This window comes from Ursus arctos, unplaced genomic scaffold (assembly GCF_023065955.2).
Source record: "Ursus arctos isolate Adak ecotype North America unplaced genomic scaffold, UrsArc2.0 scaffold_20, whole genome shotgun sequence".
NCBI lineage: Eukaryota > Metazoa > Chordata > Mammalia > Carnivora > Ursidae > Ursus > Ursus arctos.
In genome coordinates, this window is record NW_026622875.1 from 23765249 (window position 1) to 23786078 (window position 20830).

The window sequence follows — 20830 nt, forward strand, 5'->3', positions numbered from 1 at the left end:
CATGTGCAGAAGAACCAAGCCCCCACTCAGGCTGCAGCCTGTCAGAGTGGCAGGGAGTTCAGCTATGAAACAGAGAGGAAGCCTGTGTGAACGGCCTGTGTGTATTCAAGTGTCTCGGGATATGCACCTGAGTTTTGCAAAGAACTGAGCAGCAACCTGGCCAAGGAACATCCAGGTGGCAGCCCAATCACCCTAACCCTGGGCCAAAGATATCGAAGAATCAACAGGCTTCTGGGAGTCAGATCGCAGAGAAGAGGTCAGTCTGTGTCTTGAGATAGCTGAATGCCTGAGTGTGTAAAGAGGCTTAAAGTCCAGGCATCAGAGTGACCCATTTTCCACAAAAATGTGCAGTATCTGAACTAGTATGCCTAACAGGTGAGTGTGTGAGGGCAGTGCAGGGGATACAGGCTTGACTGGAGAGAAGTGGATGGAGGAATGGACCTGGAGTCCATGGGGGTGTAGGAGGAGCTGGGAGTAGTGCTGACAGTTGAGGTGTGCAGTTGTGTAGGGATGTGCTAAGGAACGCATCCAGGCTTCCCTTTTCCCGCCGCGCGCGCCGCAGAGGCAGTACCCACACGGAGAGGGCTGCAGCAGGCTCAGTTCCTCTGTTCTCGCGCAGTGCGGGAAGCCCGTGGGTGTTTCAGGGCCCCGCCAGGAAAGGGCACCTCGGCACCTGGTTCGAGCAGCCGGCGACGCGGGGCCAGGCGAGTCGTGCCCGGGAAGCGCTGCCTGCATCGGGGCCGCTGGGCAGCTCACCTGGCAGGACCCGGCCGCCGGGATCCCGAGAGACGCGGGCGCTTCCGCGGCTGCTGAAGGATTCCCGGCGGTAAGAAGAGAAGTGTCTCCCTCTACTCCTCCCTCAGGGCCGAGTGAATTGCTCGCGGCGGCTGTCGGGGCCTCGCGGGTGCGGGGCAGGCACAGGAGCGGGGCCGCGCCGGGGCCGCGGGACTCCGGCACCACGTCAGCCCGCGGCGCCCACGCGAGAGGACCGGCAGAAGGCACGGGCTGCTCCTGAGCTGCAACTGCAGGCCCCGGGAAACCCGGGCGGAGAGGCTAGGAGCTCCGCCCGGCCCTCGGAGGTGGGCACCGCCCGGAGGTCACCGAGCTGGGGCTCGGCGTGGCCGCAGTGCCACGGGGAAAGAGGATGCCCCCACACACACAAGCCTCGACGCGGTCTGCCTGCCGGACGGGATCCCCACCTCGCCAGGAAGCGGGGCCCTACCCAGCCCGCCCTAGAGGGTTGAGAAGTAAACCAAGGCGCGCCCCACCGCTTCCTGGAGAGATCAATACCTGAAAGTAGCAGGACTCCTCTTCTGTCCACTCAGAAAATCCTTTAGAGGAACTCCTTCCTTTACCCCCACTCCCTACACACGCGCGCGCGCGCGCGCGCACACACACACACACACACACACACACTCACACACTCTTTAAAGGCTGAAAAGGGAGCCGAGTTTGGAATTCAGGGAAGTGATGACACACAAAACAATGCTGTTACACCTGGCTGCTGCAGGCCAGCAGCGGAAATGCCTGTGAGGGTGAGAGAGACAGAGAGCCAGCCTGGGTGGTCAGAAAAAAAGAGGAGAGGAGAGAGCACACACACACACACACACACACACAGGTTGGGGCCAGACCCAGCTGTTTTTTTTTCCCCTTCCCGGGCGGAGGGGGAGGATGGGCGCTAGGGTCAATCTGCAGCAGCCCCAAACCTCACACACACCACTTCCACCCCTAGCCTGGGCATGGATGGGTGTGAGAAAGAAGAAAAACACCTGCACTCCTGCTCAGGAGACAGCCACAGAGGTTTTGAAGAGGTGCTGCTTACCCCGGTGTATATTGGGAGCAGAGGGAGAAAACAATCAAGCTACTTAGATATTTTCAATGGTGGGTAGAGGAGGGTATTTACTGAGGTGAGTTTAGGAGAGCCCTGTTCTCTCTTACTGTGATGGTCAGACCAGACTGCCCTGCTGACCTCTCTGGAATCATTTTCAAGATGCTGAATTCCAAAGAGCCCCATCACCCTGTTCTCCTTTCCTTTAATCTCAGAATGTAGATCAGAGAGCTGCGTGGGAAGCAGGCAACACTTGCAGGTGGCCGTGGGTGCTGGGCCCATAGGCCACTAAGGGCTCTTCAGGCTTCCTCAGGCAGCCTAGGAAGAAGTGGTAGTAATGAGCATTGGGGCGGCCACTCAAGCCATGCCAATCCAGACATAGGACACACCCCTGCATGGCACCCATGCAGTCCACCTTCCTCCCCCAAGTATCCTGGCCCCATTCAGTACCAAGCAGTTTGGGGCATGAGGATTCAAAACACCGGACAGACATCTCTCTCACACTTTACAGTTGCAGACCTTTTGTTAAGGCTAAGTTAACTGTTAAAAAGCACAGCTGCCTTTCCTGCCAGCATTAATTTCCCCTGAGACAATCTCCCGGCATGCAGGTGTGACTGGGCACCATTCAGACTTCTACTGAAGGTAGGCAAGCACTCACCCCTCAGCCCTGGAGAAAGATCGGAGCAAATGTCTTGTCAGGAGAGAGATTTGAACAAATGCCTCCCTCACAGCCTCTTGTTTTTCTTCCCAGTCTGTGACAGAATATTGACAAAGAAAGAGGGAAAGGGAAGAAGGAAGAAAGGAGAGAGGGGAGGAGAGTGGAGAGGGAGGATAAAGAAAGAAGATGCTCATCCCTGAACCACATTAACTGACAGGTGACACACATGTACCATTACATATCTGTAACTATATATGTTTTACCCCGTAAATAAAAATCTCACCTTGTACGTGTGCATACCTATGTTTTTGCACCAGCACGTGTGCACCTGGGCAGCTGGTATCTCACGTGTCTCAAGGACAGACCCTCCCCATGATTTCTACATGTGATACCGGTGCACATACAAATAAAGTTCCCCCAAAGCCCCACAGCAACATTCGCGCCCGTGTTGGAGCAGGACTGGAGTGGGTTCTATTTGTCGTTAAAGCACACATCCAAGTCGTAGGATTACAACGCGAATTCTGAGGAGGTGGTCTGGTCCCTAGGTCCAGGGGCAGCGCAAGGAAGGGCAGAGGGGCTTCAGGCCGAGCTCCTGGGCGCCTCTTCCCCTATCGTCTCCCCAGCCCCATCCGGCCCAGCCACTCTGGAAGCGCGACGGACAGGCTAGGCCAGGCCGAGGTTTCTTGGTTCAGTGACACGCGTTTCTGGGCTGATTTTCCCAAAGCCATCGCGCAGCTCTCTCCACCCCACCGCGGTCCGGCCCCCTCGCCGTCCCGCCCCTCCCCCAGCCCCAAGCCAGAAGTTTAGCCCCAAGACAGCAGCGAAGGGCAGAGCAGGGGAGTCGTTTTCTTTCACCTGAAAGCCGCGAGGAGGCTTGGCGCGCCTCTCCTCGCTAGGGCCCGAGCTCCCTGGGCACTGGCCGAGTGAGGACGGACCTCGCCGGGGCCCTCGGCATCTCCCGGCCCAGTCCGCAGAGCGAGCACCCGCGGATTGCAAGGGCTTTGAGAGAGCGTGAGCCCGGTCGTCCGCCGGGCCCCCTCAGCTCGCTGGGAGGGGCAGGCCGGTCCGGGCTGTGCGGGGCGTTTACAAAAAGTGACTTGGAGATGAACTCGCCCGTGCGCGACTGGCCGCCCCGCTATAGGGGCGAAGGCGCCTGACGCAAGCGGAACTCGGCGGAGCCCATACGAATCAGAACTGAGCGAGGCTCCTGGCGCACTAGGGACTCCAGAAGGCAGCTCCGCCAGAGACGCGGGTCGTGCCTCGGGAAACCGGAGGGTGGGGGGAGGGGAAGAGCGCGGAAAGAAAACCCACCGAGGCGGGGACTGGCCTGGGCGGGGTGGGGCGGCGGGGCCGGAGCCCCTCTCTGCTGGGCGGACTCCCCATGGCCAGAGGCTGAGCTCCACTCCCGCCGGCCGCTCCCTAGGGGAAGGGAAAGAGGAGAGGAGCGGAGCGAGAGGCCGCCAGCGAGCGAGCGCGGGCGGCATCGGCAGTCTCCAGAAGTTTGAGACTCGGCCGTGAGCAGACTTGTGCGCCCGGACTCTGCCGCCCCAGCGCCAAGGGAAAACAGCAGGGGCTGCCTGGCCGCGGCGCGCCGGCTTTGTCATGATGGCCAGCTACCCCGAGCCCGAGGACGCCGCAGGGGCCCTGCTGGCGCCGGAGACCGGCCGCGCAGCCAAGGAGCCCGAGGCGCCGCCGCCGCCGAGCCCCGGCAAGGGAGGAGGCGGCGGCGCCGGGACAGCCCCGGAGAAGCCCGACCCGGCGCAGAAGCCCCCGTACTCGTACGTGGCGCTCATCGCCATGGCGATCCGCGAGAGCGCGGAGAAAAGGCTCACTCTGTCCGGCATCTACCAATACATTATCGCCAAGTTCCCGTTCTACGAGAAGAACAAGAAGGGCTGGCAGAATAGCATCCGCCACAATCTCAGCCTCAACGAGTGCTTCATCAAGGTGCCGCGCGAGGGCGGCGGCGAGCGCAAGGGCAACTACTGGACGCTGGACCCGGCCTGCGAGGACATGTTCGAGAAGGGCAACTACCGGCGCCGCCGCCGCATGAAGCGGCCCTTCCGGCCGCCGCCCGCGCACTTCCAGCCGGGCAAGGGGCTCTTCGGGGCCGGAGGCGCCGCGGGCGGCTGCGGCGTAGCGGGAGCGGGGGCCGACGGCTATGGCTACCTGGCGCCCCCCAAGTACCTGCAGTCCGGCTTCCTCAACAACTCCTGGCCGCTACCGCAGCCGCCCTCACCCATGCCCTACGCCTCCTGCCAGATGGCGGCGGCTGCTGCGGCGGCGGCGGCGGCCGCTGCCGCCGCGGGCCCGGGCAGCCCAGGCGCGGCCGCGGTGGTCAAGGGGCTGGGTGGCCCGGGCGCCTCGTATGGGCCGTACTCACGCGTGCAGAGCATGGCGCTGCCTCCCGGTGTGGTGAACTCGTACAACGGCCTGGGAGGCCCGCCGGCCGCGCCCCCGCCGCCGCCGCACCCCCACTCACACCCGCACGCACACCATCTGCACGCGGCCGCCGCACCCCCGCCAGCCCCGCCGCACCACGGGGCCGCCGCACCGCCCCCGGGCCAGCTCAGCCCAGCCAGCCCGGCTACCGCCGCGCCCCCGGCGCCCGCGCCCACCAACGCACCGGGCCTGCAGTTCGCCTGCGCCCGGCAGCCCGAGCTCGCCATGATGCATTGCTCTTACTGGGACCACGACAGCAAGACCGGCGCGCTGCACTCGCGCCTCGATCTCTGAGAGCCCAGCGCACGCCGGCTTTGAGGATGCAGGGACGTGCGACGCCGGCCTTAGCCTCAGCCACCGCCGCCGGCCGGCCGGACCACGCGCCCTCTGGGGCCATCTTCTGAGCCAGCGTCCAAGGCCCTCTGCGCCTCCTCGCTCCCCTCAGCTCCTCTCGCCCCTCTTTTGTCTCCTCCGCTTCTCCTCTTGTTGCTCGCCTCCCTGCCCTCTCTGCCCTCTCGCTCCCCCAGCCTCCTGGCCGCCTCTCCGCGCGCCTTCTGCAGGCCTCGTCTCCTCCCGGTGTCCCAGCGTCCGGGCTGGACACCCCATGCCAAAATTCAGAGCGGAGAGGAAGTGCCGGGGCCGAGGTGCAGCCGGGCGTCGGCGGTGCAGACCTCTTGGCCTTCTCACACAGGTCGGTGCGCTCGCGCTCGGCTTTCCCCGCCCGGCAGCCGCTCAATCCGTGGCTGGAAGCGCCGGTCCGGGCGGGCAACGAGACCCGCGCCGCCCGAGAAAAGGACGAACGTGTGTTTGCTCCACGTAACCTCTTGAAGCGGTTCAGAAGCCGCTTGCCGGGGCCCACTGGATGGGGCGGGGGGTTGGGCCCGAGCGGGGAGCCCGGCTGCCTCGCTCGGCGGCCTGCGCTGGGGTTTACAGCACATCCCCGCTCCGAGACAGGCTGCGTGTCCTCCGCTCTCCGTCTCGGCGCTTCGGGCACCTCCAGGCCCGCGGAGGCTAGCTAATGTTTCTCCCAAAAGATCGGGAGGGCTGTTTTAAATAACATTTAAAAATATTTTTTAAGAAAAAAAAACTAACCGGGAAAACCGGTGAAGTATGGTGGCCTTGGAGTTTGCTAAAGTAAAACATGAAAATCTCTTCCAGGAGATTTGAAGCAGAATTCCTGCCGGGCCTTCAAAAAGCTATGTTCAGAGAGGTAGGAGAATATGCTCAGTAAAAGTTGGTTTCCTTTACGAATTGGGGGGTTTCCCCCTCTATCTGTCTAAAAACAAACAAATCAAAAACAAATTTCCCCGGATCTTCCAATGCAAGCCCAGAGTGCCCGGAGATCACTGACTGCCCGGTGGACACTGTGCAGAGACGGCTCGTTCTCTTTCTGATTTTTGTTTTTGCAAACGTCTTGCTTCTCCCACCTTGGGCAGGAGAAATGTGAAACCTGGCAGCAGTTGGACCAGGCGGGCTTGTGGCCCGGAGCCGGCTGGCCCAAAAACCCTAGACCTGGTTGTTCTGTAGTGTGTTGTTTGGAGGACCAAATTTTCTAGAAAGAACTAGAGCACTTTTGTTGTTTTGTTTGTTTGTTGTTATCGTCTTGTCAATTCCAAAATAAATTTTTTGTTCTTTCTTTTAACACGGACTTATATTATTTCTGCCTCGCCTAAGTTTGTTCAGCAGCTGGTTAAAAGAGGGAGATTTCCAGCCGAGTTTTATCCTTTTTCAGATAAATAAGGGTTGAGGGCAGCCCGAGTGGAGGGCATTTGTGGTTGTTGCTGCTGCTCTGTTTTCCGGGGGATTGTTTGTTTTCTGTGTCATCGCTGGTCTGTAGTGGCTGTCTAACGTCATCAAAGAGACTTTATCAGTCGTCGTTCGTTCACAAGGCATGAGTGTAGGTAGGATTTGTTCAATTTTTGCACCTATTCAAGTTTGTATTTTACCTCTTACACAGTCGTACTAGGTGTATGGACTGTGTGTTCATTATATTGAACTCATACGTTTCTATTTTTCCAGACAAATATAATAACCAGAAGAGTTTATTCTAAATAGATAAAAATCTTGTTTGGGGAAATGCTCTGTAGGCTGCAAACCTCTATACAAATGTAAGGAGCAACTTACATTGATTGCCTTATTATTTTTAATAATCAGAATTCATTTACCTTGAGATATGTGTAAGAGATTTAGGAATATCAGAGAGGAATGAACATACTGCGTGGCTGTAAAAATCTGTTTTGTTTTGTTTTGTTTTGTTTCCTTCTTTGACTCTTCCAATAACGAATTCAGACCAGTGCTTCCTCAGAGGCACACGGGCATTTGACCGTATGACAGCCCCGGGAGCTCAAGGGGTCTTAGGGGTGGTGGCCTTCAATGTGCTGATGAGATGACAGGTATCAGCCAGCTCTCCCCTCCACCGAGGTGCAGCTTGGGCTGGACCCCACTCCAGCCATGTGTCCCTCACTGCCCCCACTCTGGGCCTGGACAGCAGGGGCCACAGGTCCAGGCTGACCAGCGGTGAGAGGAACCATGGCTGCAGGCCTCCCACTACAGCCTATACTGGTGGTCATGCTATGGGATCATCATAGTGGGATCCCTGTTACGTGTAGTTGGGCCCAAGGGGAAGTGGCTCTGACTCAGGACACCTTTCCTCCCTTGGGCATCCCTAGGGAGACTGGAAGGTGGAAGATGAAGCTGCGGCTGTTCTGAGAAGCATCACCTTGCGACCTCCACTGGAGCCTGCGAATGCCAGGGAGCCAGAAGGAGCAGGCTGGAGAGGGAGGTTCAGCTGGGGTGGGAAGCCCAAGAGACTGGTCAGGCCTAGTATCTGGGTGCTTCTAATGAACCACTGCACCATTGTCTGGTTAAGAGGAGTTGCAAAAAAGAAAGTGGACTGCTGTGTGTATGTTTGTGCTTTCTGGGGTGTGAACATATATCCCATGGGCGGTTGTGTAGTCTATGCCTGCTGCAAATATGTGTGTACAGTGTAAGTCGTGTCCTGGCGACAGGATGGGAGGTGTGTATGTCTGTCATTCGCCTTCGGAGAGAGCATATATTTTGGGCATTGTAATAATGAAATGCCTAATACTGAAGGAGTGCTTACTGGTACCACAGTGTGTGTTGTGTTCATAAGTCATTGGTAATGTGTGCACTTATGTTCTTGGTATATAATCCTGGCTTGCTGAATGATAACAAACAATACATATACAGCCTTTGCTTCAGCTGGTTGAGGCTATCTGTTCCAGGGTTGGTCCTTGGCACCCCCTAACTGCTATCCCAAGCAGAGAAAGCAAAAGAAGAAAGTCTCCAGGGCAGAGGCTTCAGGGAAATAGGGGAAGTTGGCCTAGGCCAGCACTGGAGGACAGCCTCTGTCTGTCCCCAAGAGCTGAAAGGCAAGAGACACCCAAAGCTGAGTGGCAGTTTCATCAAGTATGGAGGATGAAATGAAAGAATCGGTGAGGGAGTCCTGCTCTACACAGGAATTGGAGGAGAGATCCCACACAGAGAAGGGAGACAGATTATACCCCACTTCCCAATGGATGCCCACAGGAAGACATCTGTCTCTAATTCCAACCCTAGGGGTTTCTCCATAACTCTATAGTTTGGTCATTTCCCCCAGTGCTAAAAGTTTGAGGCAATGGCTGAGTTTCTTCATCTCTCATTTCCTTTCTCTCCTCTCCTTCTTTGCCCTTTTGAGTTTCTATTAGAGAAGATGATTTAAGGAATTTCCTAAGTGAGGGCAAAAGTGTTTAAGAGAGTTCCTGATATATAGCAATTATACCTTAGCATAGTCTGTTCTAGATGGCTGGACCATGTGGGTGTACGTATTTACGTTTGTCACGGTATACTATAAATACAACTTAGAGATTGATGCAAATACCCTGCCAATTTCTGCATGTCCTGGATAATGAGTTGCTACATATGGTATTGAATGAGGAGTGTGTATGTGCTTGTATGCATGTAAACATCCTCACACTCATCACTGACAATATGAATCCCCCTCCTCACATTTACACACAAATTCTTGGTCATCCCTGCCCCCTAAGGCTGCCCAGACAAAATTCTTGGGTTGAAGGGGCTAAGGTGTCCTGTTGGGGGGGGGGGGGGTGCGGGAAAAATCCTTGCCAGTGCAGTACATGCACCAAGGAACTGCGGAATGGGGGGACCTAGGGTGTTTTCTGGGATAGCCTCGCTCTCTACTCCAGAGGGTGTCCTGGGCCTGCTTTCCCTTTGCATAAGAGTTCACTGCCCCCACATCCCCAGTTTGGGTGGGCATGAAGCTCAGGACATTTCACCTGAGGTTAGGTGCCCTCCAGCCCTTTGCCTGGCTCTCCCACTAGAGGAGGCTGGAGCTTCAGGTTTCTAAAAGCCCCCTAGCGGTGTGCAAAAATCAGGGGCAGACCAGGGCTGCTTGCAGTCAGTGGAGCAGGAGAGGATGGGCCAGGAAAGTGGGTCAGACCCAAGACAGCCTGCCCATGAATAAGCTCTTCCCTTAATGGAGGCTTGGTGCACCACAACCGCTGGGCCAGGGAGGGTGTCAGGGCCAGGAAGCTGCTTGGTCAGGCTCAGGAGCCCTGCAGTGCCCCACTCTGTGGATCTAAGCTGGTGGTGACCATGCCTTGTTGGTCCAGGTACCTCCATAGGCCTGGCTTTGTTTCTTGGAGTAGGTCTGTGGGACCTATAGGAAAGGATGGGACCAGAAAGCACATCTCTCCTGTGTGGTGGGGACCAGAGGCATGGAGCGGTTGGGCGTAACCTTCATGCCCCAGTTCTGCCTTAGGGACAACAAGAAATTAAGGATTCCTGAAACCAGGCAGTCTTATCTGCTTTCTACTTTCTTGAGACAGGGGGCCATTCTGTCACAAAAGAATGGACCCCAACTCTCTTAGCTTACATTTAAGGAACCAGAGGTCCTGAGAAGAGAAGGGGCCATCCAGGGGTCAGCTAGTTATCTGTGGGGCAAACAGCCTTGGAAGTTTTATAGAGAGATCTGAAAGCACTGAGCCCAACTGCCCATTGGGCTCTCAGAGTGGCACAGGCCCTGCAGGCCAATGTTTGATGTTCGGGGAGCTGGGCAAAGGGGCAGCCAGCCAGAGGAGAAGGAAGCACAGGACTGAGCTGCGTGCAGATTGTTCCCCCAGAACATTTTGCTGTGCCTGCTTTTTGCTACACAGGCTCCAGCTTGTTGACAAGCTCTGATAAGGTGGTTCTGAGACCGTGTCAGCCCAGGGAAGTGGCCTGTGCAGGATGGGGCAAGGCCCGCTCAGCCTGAAAGAACTAGTATAGAACCCAGCAACCTACTTTAGTAACTGTGTGACCTTGAGCAAAACACACATTCTGAATTTCAGTTTTCTCATCTATAAAATAGAAATAATTATACCTACCTCGCAGGGTTATTAAAGTAATTAAGGGTTCTAATGACAAAGTGCCCATTTTGTAGTAGATGGTCAATATGGTTTTCCGTCTGGTACCGAAAAAAGGAGGAAAGAAGAGAAGGAGGGTAGGAAAGGGAGGGAAAGAGGGGAAGAAGGGAGGGAGGGAAGGAGGAAAGGAGGAAAGGAGGGAGGCCTTGGGTTATAATCCCATAGGGTCTGACGTTCTAGCCCAGTGGCCACAGTCACCCCTGTGCCCCCAAGAGCCCAGACCATGGAACACTTTCCAAGTCGGAACGCAGGCGATTGCGTCTACCCTGCCTCAGCCCCCTGGCCCTTAGCAAGAGGGCATCCTGTTGTCGTGGCGGTGAATACCCAAGCCCTGGGGACACAGACAGCGGGCCTAGCCCAGGGCTCCACCAATCGCCCTCTCTCTTCTCCTAAGGCAATTTTCACCGTTAGTCCAGGTTTTCTCTGACAAAGGCCCGGCTGACCTGCGGAGTGACACCCAGCCTGGCGCTTGAGTCCAGGCGCAGCCGCCACTCTCAGGCTCCTGGGCCGGCGCCTCCCGCCCTCAGGCGCCTCCCTGTGGAACGCGGCGCTGTTTGAATGTTTTCCCCCCTTTTTTCAGAAAAGCAGTAGGTAGCGACAGGGCGGGAGGTGGCGGAGGTCAGCTTGTGGGAGAGGCCCCCCTCGGTCTTTGTGGCGAAACGGGAAACCTGAGGGGCAAACGCAGGAAGCGGGTTGGGCCGAGCTGCGGCGAGCAGAGGCGCCGCCGGCGGGTGGGGAGCGGGGGCCGTGTGGGGCCAGTGGCTCCGAAGACCGGGGCCTGGGCCGCCGGAGCCTCCCGTTTGCCGGCGTGGTGGCGGCGCTGCAAGCGCAGAGCAGCGGGAGCGGGGTGGTCGCTCCCCGGCAGCTCTCAACAAAATTCGGGAGAAATGACTGGGCCCGTGTGAGCCCCGGGTGCTCCCGCCCGCGGGGCGGGCCGAGGAAGCGCAGGAGACCCTGAACGTCCCCAGCGATGCCGAGCGCAGAGGGCAGAGGCCACCCGAGCCCCCGCCACGCCGGGAGGCCAACTCCGGTTCTCCGAGTTGGGAGCTCAGCCTGACTTTTGTTGGTAATAATGCTAACAAGCCGAATCAAACAAAACCTTTCCCGGGATTTTCCTCTATGTCCGAAGGAAAATTCCTTCTCTAGGCAGGCAAAGAAAAGGAAAGGGCAGGATCCCAGGAAACTTTCATCTCTGTGGACGAGGAGGAAAGGCGAATACGCTTTTTGCTTTTTCTTTGTTTCGGGGAGGGGGGGAAGGAAATTGGACACATATTTTTTAAAAATCTCCCCCCCGCCAACGCTAAAGGCTGTGAGTGTGAGCAGAGAGTCAGGAAACCGAGCCCCCGCCTGCAGTGACACCGGGCCTTTGTCTTCTTTCCTGAAGCCCCCACGACTGCTGACCGCGCCGAGATAAAGGCCGGGTCAGAGCCCTGCGGAATCCCGAGGGAGGGGGCCGCGGGGCCGTGCCACTGGCCGCTTGCAACAGGCCGGCCTTGCCGGACCCGGGCGACCAGGTCAGGGGTTGCTCCCCCAACCCCAGGCCCGGCCCCGGTACCGAGCCGAGTTGCCCGACTTTCCCCGAAAGCCTTCCGCCACTAAATTCCTTCTGCCACTGAGTTCCCACCAGCATGACGTTCTCCTGCTTCAAGGCTCTCAGAGGGTGAGCGGCCGTGGTTCCCCGCCGGACCTCGCCAGACGTGGTCCTCAGAAGTGGCACCGTGCGCCAGTGTTGCGGAGACTCGCGTTCGCGGCGGCTGGGCTCGGTTGGCCAACAGGATCCGAACCCGTGCGGTGTCTGTCGCCGCTGCGCCTCTGTGCCTTCTCGCGGCCCCAGAGACTCCCCCAGCGTTTGGCCTCAACTTTTCTGCGTGATGCTGTCCTGTCCGCCGGAAGGGTCTGCGGAGACGACGGGAGAGCGTTTGTGACCCTATCCTATCGCTTTCTGTGATTTAGAAACACCGGTCGCCGCGGAACTGAAGTCTCCGCGGCGTTGCCTTTGCATGGCTGCGGCCTTGGCTTCCCAGAGTACGCGTGTTTCGTTTTCTCCGCAGGCACACCCAGGTGATGCGAGGGCCGCGCGGCTTAAATCCTACGCAAGACGGAAGAACGAGCCCGGCGACCTGCGGGGGAGGAGGTGGAGCGACCTCCCGCAGCCACGCTGCGCGCCTCGCACGCACACCACCGCGGGCCCTGGCGCCCAGGTCGGCGCTGCGGCCGCTCATCTAACTCAACCAAGGGCGAATCTTCCTCAACGGAGGCCGAACCCTCGGTTCGCCTCTCTTCTTAATGCGTAGGGGGCCCAAGCCGTCTTTCCTGAGCTGAAGGAGGATCAGGGTACCTCTTTTGTCTTCCTTGGGGACGCAACCTAGGGAGGTAAAGAAAAAGCGACAGACCTGAGGAGTGAGGCCCTGCAGCCTCGGGTGTCTGGAGTGCCCTCCACCTCGTCCTTTTCTTGCCCCTTGCCCCCACCAGCCGGTTCGGGGATCTTGGTCCCTACTGAAACTGGAGCTGCCCACTGGCCGGCAGATGAGAGATAAAGGAGCTCGGCGGCGCCGAGTCGCTGACCGGATCCGGGCTTTCCCGCACCCTGGAGCGGCACGTTTCACCCATGGCAGTGACCCAGTTCGAGAGAAAAAGGGCAGCTGAGCAGCGCGCGCACTCTGACTCTAGGCACCTACAGCAGAGTTCTCACGCGGCATGTGCATGCACACGTCTGCACGAGGGTGTCCCGTATCTCTGTGCATGTACGGTAGATGCATACATGTGTGCATTTGCCATGCATCCAGGGAGACAGGCATACACATTTTCACACGAGTGATGTGCGTGTGCACACGGTTGGATACTGTTCTTGTATGTATCCTGTTCACACGCTGTGCAAACACTGACGAAGTTGGCTGTTCTTGAGTGGTAATCACGTCTCACGTTTACACAGGCCTATCCAATTTTCAATCACGATTTTCACAACTACCCTGGGAAATGCTCTCCTTTCGAATTATAGATGGAGAAACAAACCAAGAGAACGTAATGGATGCCCGTATGCACACAGCCCGTAAGAGACCAAGGCCAGGCAAAGACTGCCTGCTGTGGAGCGTAGATATGTTTGCCCAGTGCACTCCGAGGTCGGCCTGGTTAGCGCCAAGCAACCCCAGGCCCAACTGGCTTTGGCCCTTCGCCAGGCTTGCCGAGAGTCTCAACGCGCCCGGTGCTGGGCTTCATTTCGTTGGCCGATAATTGAGCTCTGCCGGAGCTCGGTGACCCCGGTGCCGAAGACGGGGGAATTCAGGGCTCTCTGGAGGGCGGAGATAGAGCGCCCAAGATTCCAGGCCGGCCACCAGCAACTTGGTCCTGCGTCTCCAATACAACCACTCAGGCAAACGGCGCTGTGACAGGATCTTTTCAACTGAGCAGCTAACCCAGGAGCCCTGTGTTGTGCCAGAGCCGGGGCACGGATGAAACTTGAATTCATTGAGTTTCTGCTCTCTCGAATCTCTCAAGACCCTACAAGACCCCGACCCACCATTTTACAGAAGTGTATAGTCGGGGTTGGAATCCCGTTATCTCTGTCGGGATCGCTAGACCACAGTTCCTCTGTCCCCAGCATTGAGCTCCAGATCCCTGCTGGATCCACGTCTCCGGCAGCCACCCAGCTCCTAGCCTCTGACTTCACTCCCCAAAGACATGAATATCCTAGCTCTCACTAGCATCGTTTAAAAGGTTCCTACATGCTTGGAATCTGTTGTGTGTATATATGTACACGTGTGTGTGTGTGTGTGTGTGTGTGTGTGTGCGCGCGCGCGCGCGCGTATTCCGTGTGTGTGTAGGGTTTTGCTTCTTGCTTCTCCTGGCGCATTTGGTTACCACCGACCCCAAGCCCTTGTCTCCGAAACTGAGATTGCCGGAGGGGTGTAATTGACCACAACTTGCCAGGTGCCCTTGGGCCTTGGCGCCCGACTCCTGCAGACTGAGGTCGCTCGTCTCCGGGCTCCAAGGCCGCCCTCACCCAGCAAAGCCTGGGCGCTGGAAGGGAGCCCGCTGCATGGCGAGGTCGCCAGTCTGCCGCATAGCCTCGAGGCTGCCCTCTGCTGGCACCAAGAGACATCATCGCCACCTCCCTCAGCGGCCCAGAACCTGAGCCCACGAGGGGTTCAGGGCAGGGCGATCCATTCTCGCTGGATCCTGGGAGTGGCTGCCCCACTTTCAACCACTGTCGAGATCCTCCGGTATTTCTCAATTTCTGGCCCCTGCCCGCGCCGGCACCAGAGACTCTGAGTCTCTGGGACTAGGGGGCGGCTTGGAGAGCCAAAGCTCTACGCTGGCAATCCAGCTGCTCTGCGGCTTCCGCCGGGATCCCCAGCCGACTGGCCCTCAGGGAGGAGCGGGACGGGGCGTGGGAAGCCGCAACCCACAGACGTCCGTCAGGCGTTTCCCTGCAGGCTACTGACCGGCTCTGGGGACCCCAGGGAGAGCCCCGGGCTGTGCTCAAGCCCCATTATTCCAGCACCATAGCACTGATTCGTATCCCGAGGGTTATAGCCTACGCCAAGAAAATCCTGCCCTCCCGCTCCGATTGACTTCCAACCCCGTTTAACAGTAGCCTTGGCGCTTGGATGCCTCCGTTGTAGTAGTGCACTTGTCTCCCCCACCAAACTAAGAGCGCTCAAGAACCGGCAGGGGCCAGTTTCCGACCTGGCCCACACAGAAAGACCTCTCTCAGGTTCTGCCAGTGCTGACGGAACTGGTTCCAAGTGCCCCCATCCTCGCTCTTGAAAAGAGCCTAAGCAGTGAGTCGAAAGACATTTCTATGGGATGAAATCCAAGCTGAGATACAAATCAAACAATAATCATACCTGTGTACTTCCAATGCTATATATTAGGACTTCTCGCGTTTTCACATTTTTCCTCCTTTACAAAGATAATTCAGATTGAGAAAATAAAACATTAAAATTCATAAAGAAAACAAAACTTACAGGAAATCCTATCCCTCCCTCATGAGGTTACCACAGTTAACATGTTGGTGACTTTCCTCTGTTATTTATATATTTTATACACTGCTACATCATTAAAGACATATTTTATATAGAATTTGCAACTTTGTATCCTGCATCTTTTAACCTTCCACCATGAGGGTTTCTCCATATCTTATTCTTTGAAATACGATTTTCTCTTTTAAGAGCTTATTTATTTAAATAATCTCTACACCCAACATAAGGCTCAAACTTACAACAACGAGATCAAGAGTCGCATGCTCTTCCAACTGAGCCAGCCAGGCGCCCCTGAAACATGATTTTCAACGAATGCTTAATAATCCATATGGATGAACAACAATTTTTTATATAACAGAACAGATCTCTTTGTTTTGGGTCCAGGAAAGTCTTAGTCTCACTCCCTGGGTCACTAAATAATCTAGTCATTGATCAATAAATCTTGAGTCCTTTGTTAGCCCAAAAAGGAGAGTCATTCCACCCGCAGGGCACAAAGGATCCACTCCAAAATTTGGGACTGCCTGGAGCTGGGAAAGAGCCTTCCAGTCCCTGCAGGAGACCAGTGGAGCTGGAGTGCTGGGAGAAATGTCTTGAAAGAAAGCAGGGACCAGCATTGTATCGGAAGAGCTGCCCTGGACTACTGCTTCTAGGACCGAAGCCCTATACCCACAGCTGGCACACAGGATGGTGTCTGTGACCTGGGCTTCTGTGTGCAGTATCTTGGGTTTGTTTTTAAAGATTTTATTTATTTGAGAGAGAGAGAGAGAGAGAGAGAGAGCAGGAGCAGGGGGAGGGGGAGAGGGAGAGGGAGAAGCAGACTCCCCACTGAGCACAGAGCCTGACTCAGAGCTCCATCCCGACCCTGAGATCACTACCTGAACTGATGTCAGATGCTAACCAAGGAAGCCACCCAGGCACCCCTGTGTGCAGTATCTTGTAATAGTTAGGAGACAAACATGCCTTCATTTGTATCCTGAATCTTCCCCTTAGAGCTGTGTGACCTCAGAAAAGCTGCTCAACCTCTCTGAATCTCATTCTTAGAATTGGAAAAATAACGCTACCATTGAACTTTTAAAGTGTTCAAAAAAATAATTACATCACTTAGCCTGGTGCCTGTACAAAGAAATCCTCAATACATGGTAGTTACTGCTCCTACTGCCTCTGCTGTTGCTTCTGGCATTAGCTTTGGTCTTGGAGATCACTGCAATTGCCCTCTCCCTCAACTCCTGACCCCATTGCTACTGTTAAACACAAACCCAAATCCTGGCACCAAGCCGGGTCCAGGTTCTCAGGGCTGAAGAAGTCATTTCCAGCACTCTGGTTGGGCTGCTCAGGACCTTCTGACAATCAGGCCTGGGCTTGGACTGTTTATACTAGAACCGTTAAAACAGGAAAATATGCAAACCCTTCATTCACAGGGATCCGGCTATTGTTGGGTCAGAAATGATATTTTTGTTTCTAAAATAAAAGGTACATTTGCTGCTTTACACACACACACTTTTTTTTTCTTTTTTTCTTTTCTTTTCTTTCTTTTTTTTTTTTTTTTTTTGGTTGTGTCTACAAAGCTGAGAGGGCAGAGCAAATGACCTGGCTCATTTGACCAGCTCAAGCAGTCAATCTGGAGGGGTCCCTTTGGCCTGATTGCTTGTGTATATGGGCTCCAACAAGCCTGAACGTCACTGAGTCCTATTTTGCATGTCCTCAGACTGGGCTCTTATCCATCTCCCAAACAAAATACCATCTCCCAAATTAGATAGGGATACCAGCTCCATCTAGAAATGAGACTAAAGAGGAATTTCATAAATTACATTAATTTACCTACTCTGATCCCAAGTAGACTCAACGGCATATCAAAATCTCATGGAGAAAGTTTTTAAGGTGTAGATTTCAGGATCCAATTCAAATGGGCCACTCTGCCTTTCTGGGGCTGGTGCCTGGCAATCTATGTATGTGTGTATCTGTAGGTCAGTTCTTCCAGGTGATTCTGATGAAGCCTATGGCACCACAGTAGGGAACCACTGCTGTTCCCAATTGAATTGAAAGCTGAGGTTTCTCCAAGCCAGCTCCAGAAAATACAGATTCCAAAGAATCTTCCATTGGGACCACATGGAGTCACAAAGAGCCTGGTTCAAACACCGGATGTGTGTGTGGGGGGGGGGGGAGTGAATGCATGTTTGTTTTTGTGTGCTTTTGTTGTGCTGTTGTCTGTATACACATCAGGCCTCCTGGTCACCAATAACATAAATCCACTAGAGCTGGCTCAAACCGAACAGTGGGGGTGTAGGGTTGTTATAAGGACCTGTAGGTGAGCCCTGGAGCCCTGAGTGGGGTGGCAGCCAGACTTCCTGAAGGGCTCGAACGGGGGGCTGAGGTGATGACAGGAACCCAGTTAGCTTCCCTCTGCAGACTAACTTTTCCTGATGCTCTGACCAGGCCTCTCCTCTGCTCTGTTCAGGGCAGGACTGCAGGTATAGCTATAATCCCTGAGTCCCGATTCATTTTCCTGTGAGAGAGAAACTGGCTGACTTGGGTCAGAACTTGTCCTGGAGGTCCACCCCTGGTCTTGTCAAATGGAGCTATTGGCAGGGTGGAGGGTCCTGTAATTACTTCTGATGGTCTCTTCCTGTGGGGAGAGAGCAGTCATGGCACTCATTGAAGGCTAAGCAGACACCCCCCCAAACTCTGATTTGTCTCAGTTTGGCCCCTCCAACAATGCAATAAGTAGCTAGCTGTGCTCCAAAAATCACCTGGGGAGTCAGAAAAAGTGCACTTGGATGCTACATCTGGGGTGTAGCCAGGGCATCAGGAGTTTTCAAAGCAACCCAGGTGAATCCAATATACAGCTAGGGTGGAGAATCACAGCAATAACCAAATAAGAAACCTACAGCCAATTTAGCCATTTCCTAAATACACAGCCTCAAAGTACAAGTAATTACGAGGAAAATTATTAAAACCTAATGGGATGCATATGGCTGATTTTCATCAAAATTGGAGATTGACATCCTAATCCAAATTTCAAATGCCATGATTTTAAAAAAAGAAAATGTTAAATGTGAATAAAGACTTTATTTATATTTGAGAGAGAGAGAGCAAACAACCGGGGGAGAGGCTGAAGCAGAGGGAGAAGCAGACTCTCCGCTGAGCAGGAAACCTGACTTGGGGCTCAATCCCAGGACCCTGAAATCATAACCTGAGCCGAAGGCAGACGCTTAACCCACTGAGGCACCCGGGTGTCCCTCACGTTTAACATTTTCTAAACCTCTTGGTGTAAATGTTTGGTTACGTTCCTAAAGAAACTTGCCTTTTCTAAAGATCCTGAGCCACTAGAACACAGATGCCTCCCCATGGCCTTGATTGACCCCAGTCCCCCGAAGACCTTCTGCCCCTTCTTTTCCAAGGTCTCTAGCTTGCTGGGTCAGTCTCAAAGCTCCCAACACTGAATCCCACTGACCTTGTCTGCTCATGCCCACAGGCCTGTGCTTGCTGATTCCCACGCAGAAGCCTGCAACACAGGAGACCAAAGTCTGTGCCTCCTTCGCCCAGCTGGCTAACAACGACCAAAACCTTTTCCTAGTCTATGGCAGGCTTGAGGAGTGTCTTCATTTTGTTTTGCTTTATTTCCCCTCCCTAGTAAATTCCCAAACAATTTATCAGCCAAACAGCAAATATTTCCCAGATAGCTATGATGTGCAAGGTACAGAGTAAAAAGAGAAGTATCATCCCAGAGACATCCTGTTACTGGCAGAAGTGCAACAGCGACCCCTCTAGGCCTGGCCTTGCATGAATCCTAAGAGCATATGAAAGGGATCCCTTTCTCAACTTCCTGTTCTTTGCAGCTGGACGCGGGGCTGAGACTCAAGCAAATGCGAGAGGATAAGGGATGACAGGAAGGAGAAGGGAACTGTCATGCCTGGTTGAGTGCAGGAATGGGGATGGGAGTCTGGGGATGCTGCCCTTCCCAAGCTTAAACGACCCTGGGAGCTGTTCCCTGGCCCCAGTACCAGGTGGACAGACAGCAAGACCAAATCACCTTCAGAAAACTGGGTAAGGCAGTCATAAAAGGCCGGTGGCTGATGCAGGATGTACAGTCTGGGCACACGTACCATGACCACTTTAAGCGTACAGAAAGGGCTTGGAGATGCCAAATATAGCCTAAGCTAGCAGTTTTCAAAATGCGGAAAATGGACCATCAGTATCACCTGGGATCTTGTTAGAAATGCAAACTCTCAGCCCCACCTCAGACATACTGAATCAGCAACTCTGGGGGTGGGGACAGCCCAAGGCCTCCAGGTGATTCTGATGCACATTCAAGTTTGAGAACTACTGGTCTACTCTAGGGAATGCAGGGAGGGGAGGCAGTTACTTATCCCAGACAGCCCCCTCCTGAAACATCCAATAAGTCTAACCTCTTCCAGGTTCTTAGATCTCGAAACAGTTTCCATGACCTCAGATGTCACCCCAGCAAGAATTACTGCCACTGTCCTCCCCCCAACCGCCCACTCCCTATAACACCCCCTCCTCCCCAACACACAGACTCTCCCTGCCAGAGAAGACTTCTGGCCCAAACACGGTGACACAGAGCCAGGGGCCTCTCTAGAGGCCAGGGGTCTGAACAGAAGCATCACACTGCATGGAGTCCTAAGGTGGCTACCAGTGTTCTTCAAAGGCCTTTGGCTCTTGCCTCCTTACCTACACAGGCTGCTGGGAAATTCCAGTCCCTGAGCTTTGGAGTGGGGCTTGCTTGGTTCACTGTTGGACAAAGGTGGTCAATCAAAAACAGGCTCCAAAGGAAAGTGAAGCTAAGCATATTCATCAGTTGGTGGGTCCTGCGAGCAGTTACTGGCTAGTTTACCCCTGTGGACCTCTCTGAGGCTCAGCCAGCTGAAGGTCAGAGCAGTGCAGCCAAGCTTGCTCCCGCCTACATGTGATTCTCAGTCTAGTCTCCCCGGACCAGCAGCACCAGCATTACCTGGAAATGGAAATTATGAGACCCCACCCCACCTTCAGAATCAGAAATTCTAGGGGTGGGGCTCAGCAATTTGTGCTTTAACAAGTCCTCCGGGAGATTCTGAGGCTCCCTCACCCAAGTTTGAGGATCACTGGCAGGGAGGTGATTCTGGCTCACTGAGGAGCCAGCCCAGCAGCTGGGTGCCTAACTGATTTACAGGATTAGGACGCCCGGGCGCGCGCCAGAGACCGGGGGGCTCCAACCTCCCCGCCCGCGGAGCCGGGCAGCCCCCCAGGATACGGTCCCCGCCGAGTGTCGCGGGGTCTGCAGGCCCGGGGCCGCCTGCAGTGGCCTGGCGGGGAGGAATGACGGCCATGAGACTCCACTCTGACTTATTTTGTTCCATTCCGGGAGGAATAATTTGTTTCGTATTGGAATCAAAGCGCCTCTCGCGGCGCTTCCGTTTTATCTCAGCCGCTCTGGGGCCGGTTGGGAGGAAGAGGCTCGGCCGGGCGCCGCGGCTGCTTCCCATTAGCGCGGGCATGGTCC

General features: G+C 55.2%; 2 protein-coding genes across 2 annotated transcripts; one reads left to right on the forward strand and one right to left on the reverse strand.

Moving 5' to 3' along the window:
• Window positions 1-238: 238 nt before the first annotated feature.
• Window positions 239-3441, reverse strand: FOXL2NB (FOXL2 neighbor). The gene is given in 4 exon segments (XM_026496565.1): window positions 239-286; window positions 572-756; window positions 879-1022; window positions 3342-3441. Coding segments are annotated over 4 exon segments (477 nt in total).
• Window positions 3442-3937: 496 nt separating this feature from the next.
• On the forward strand, window positions 3938-6528 carry FOXL2 (forkhead box L2). Its single transcript, XM_026496593.2, has one exon. It carries the CDS (start codon window positions 4089-4091, stop codon window positions 5220-5222), a length of 1134 nt encoding a protein of 377 aa, XP_026352378.1. The 5' UTR covers window positions 3938-4088; the 3' UTR covers window positions 5223-6528.
• The last annotated feature ends 14302 nt before the right edge of the window (window positions 6529-20830 follow it).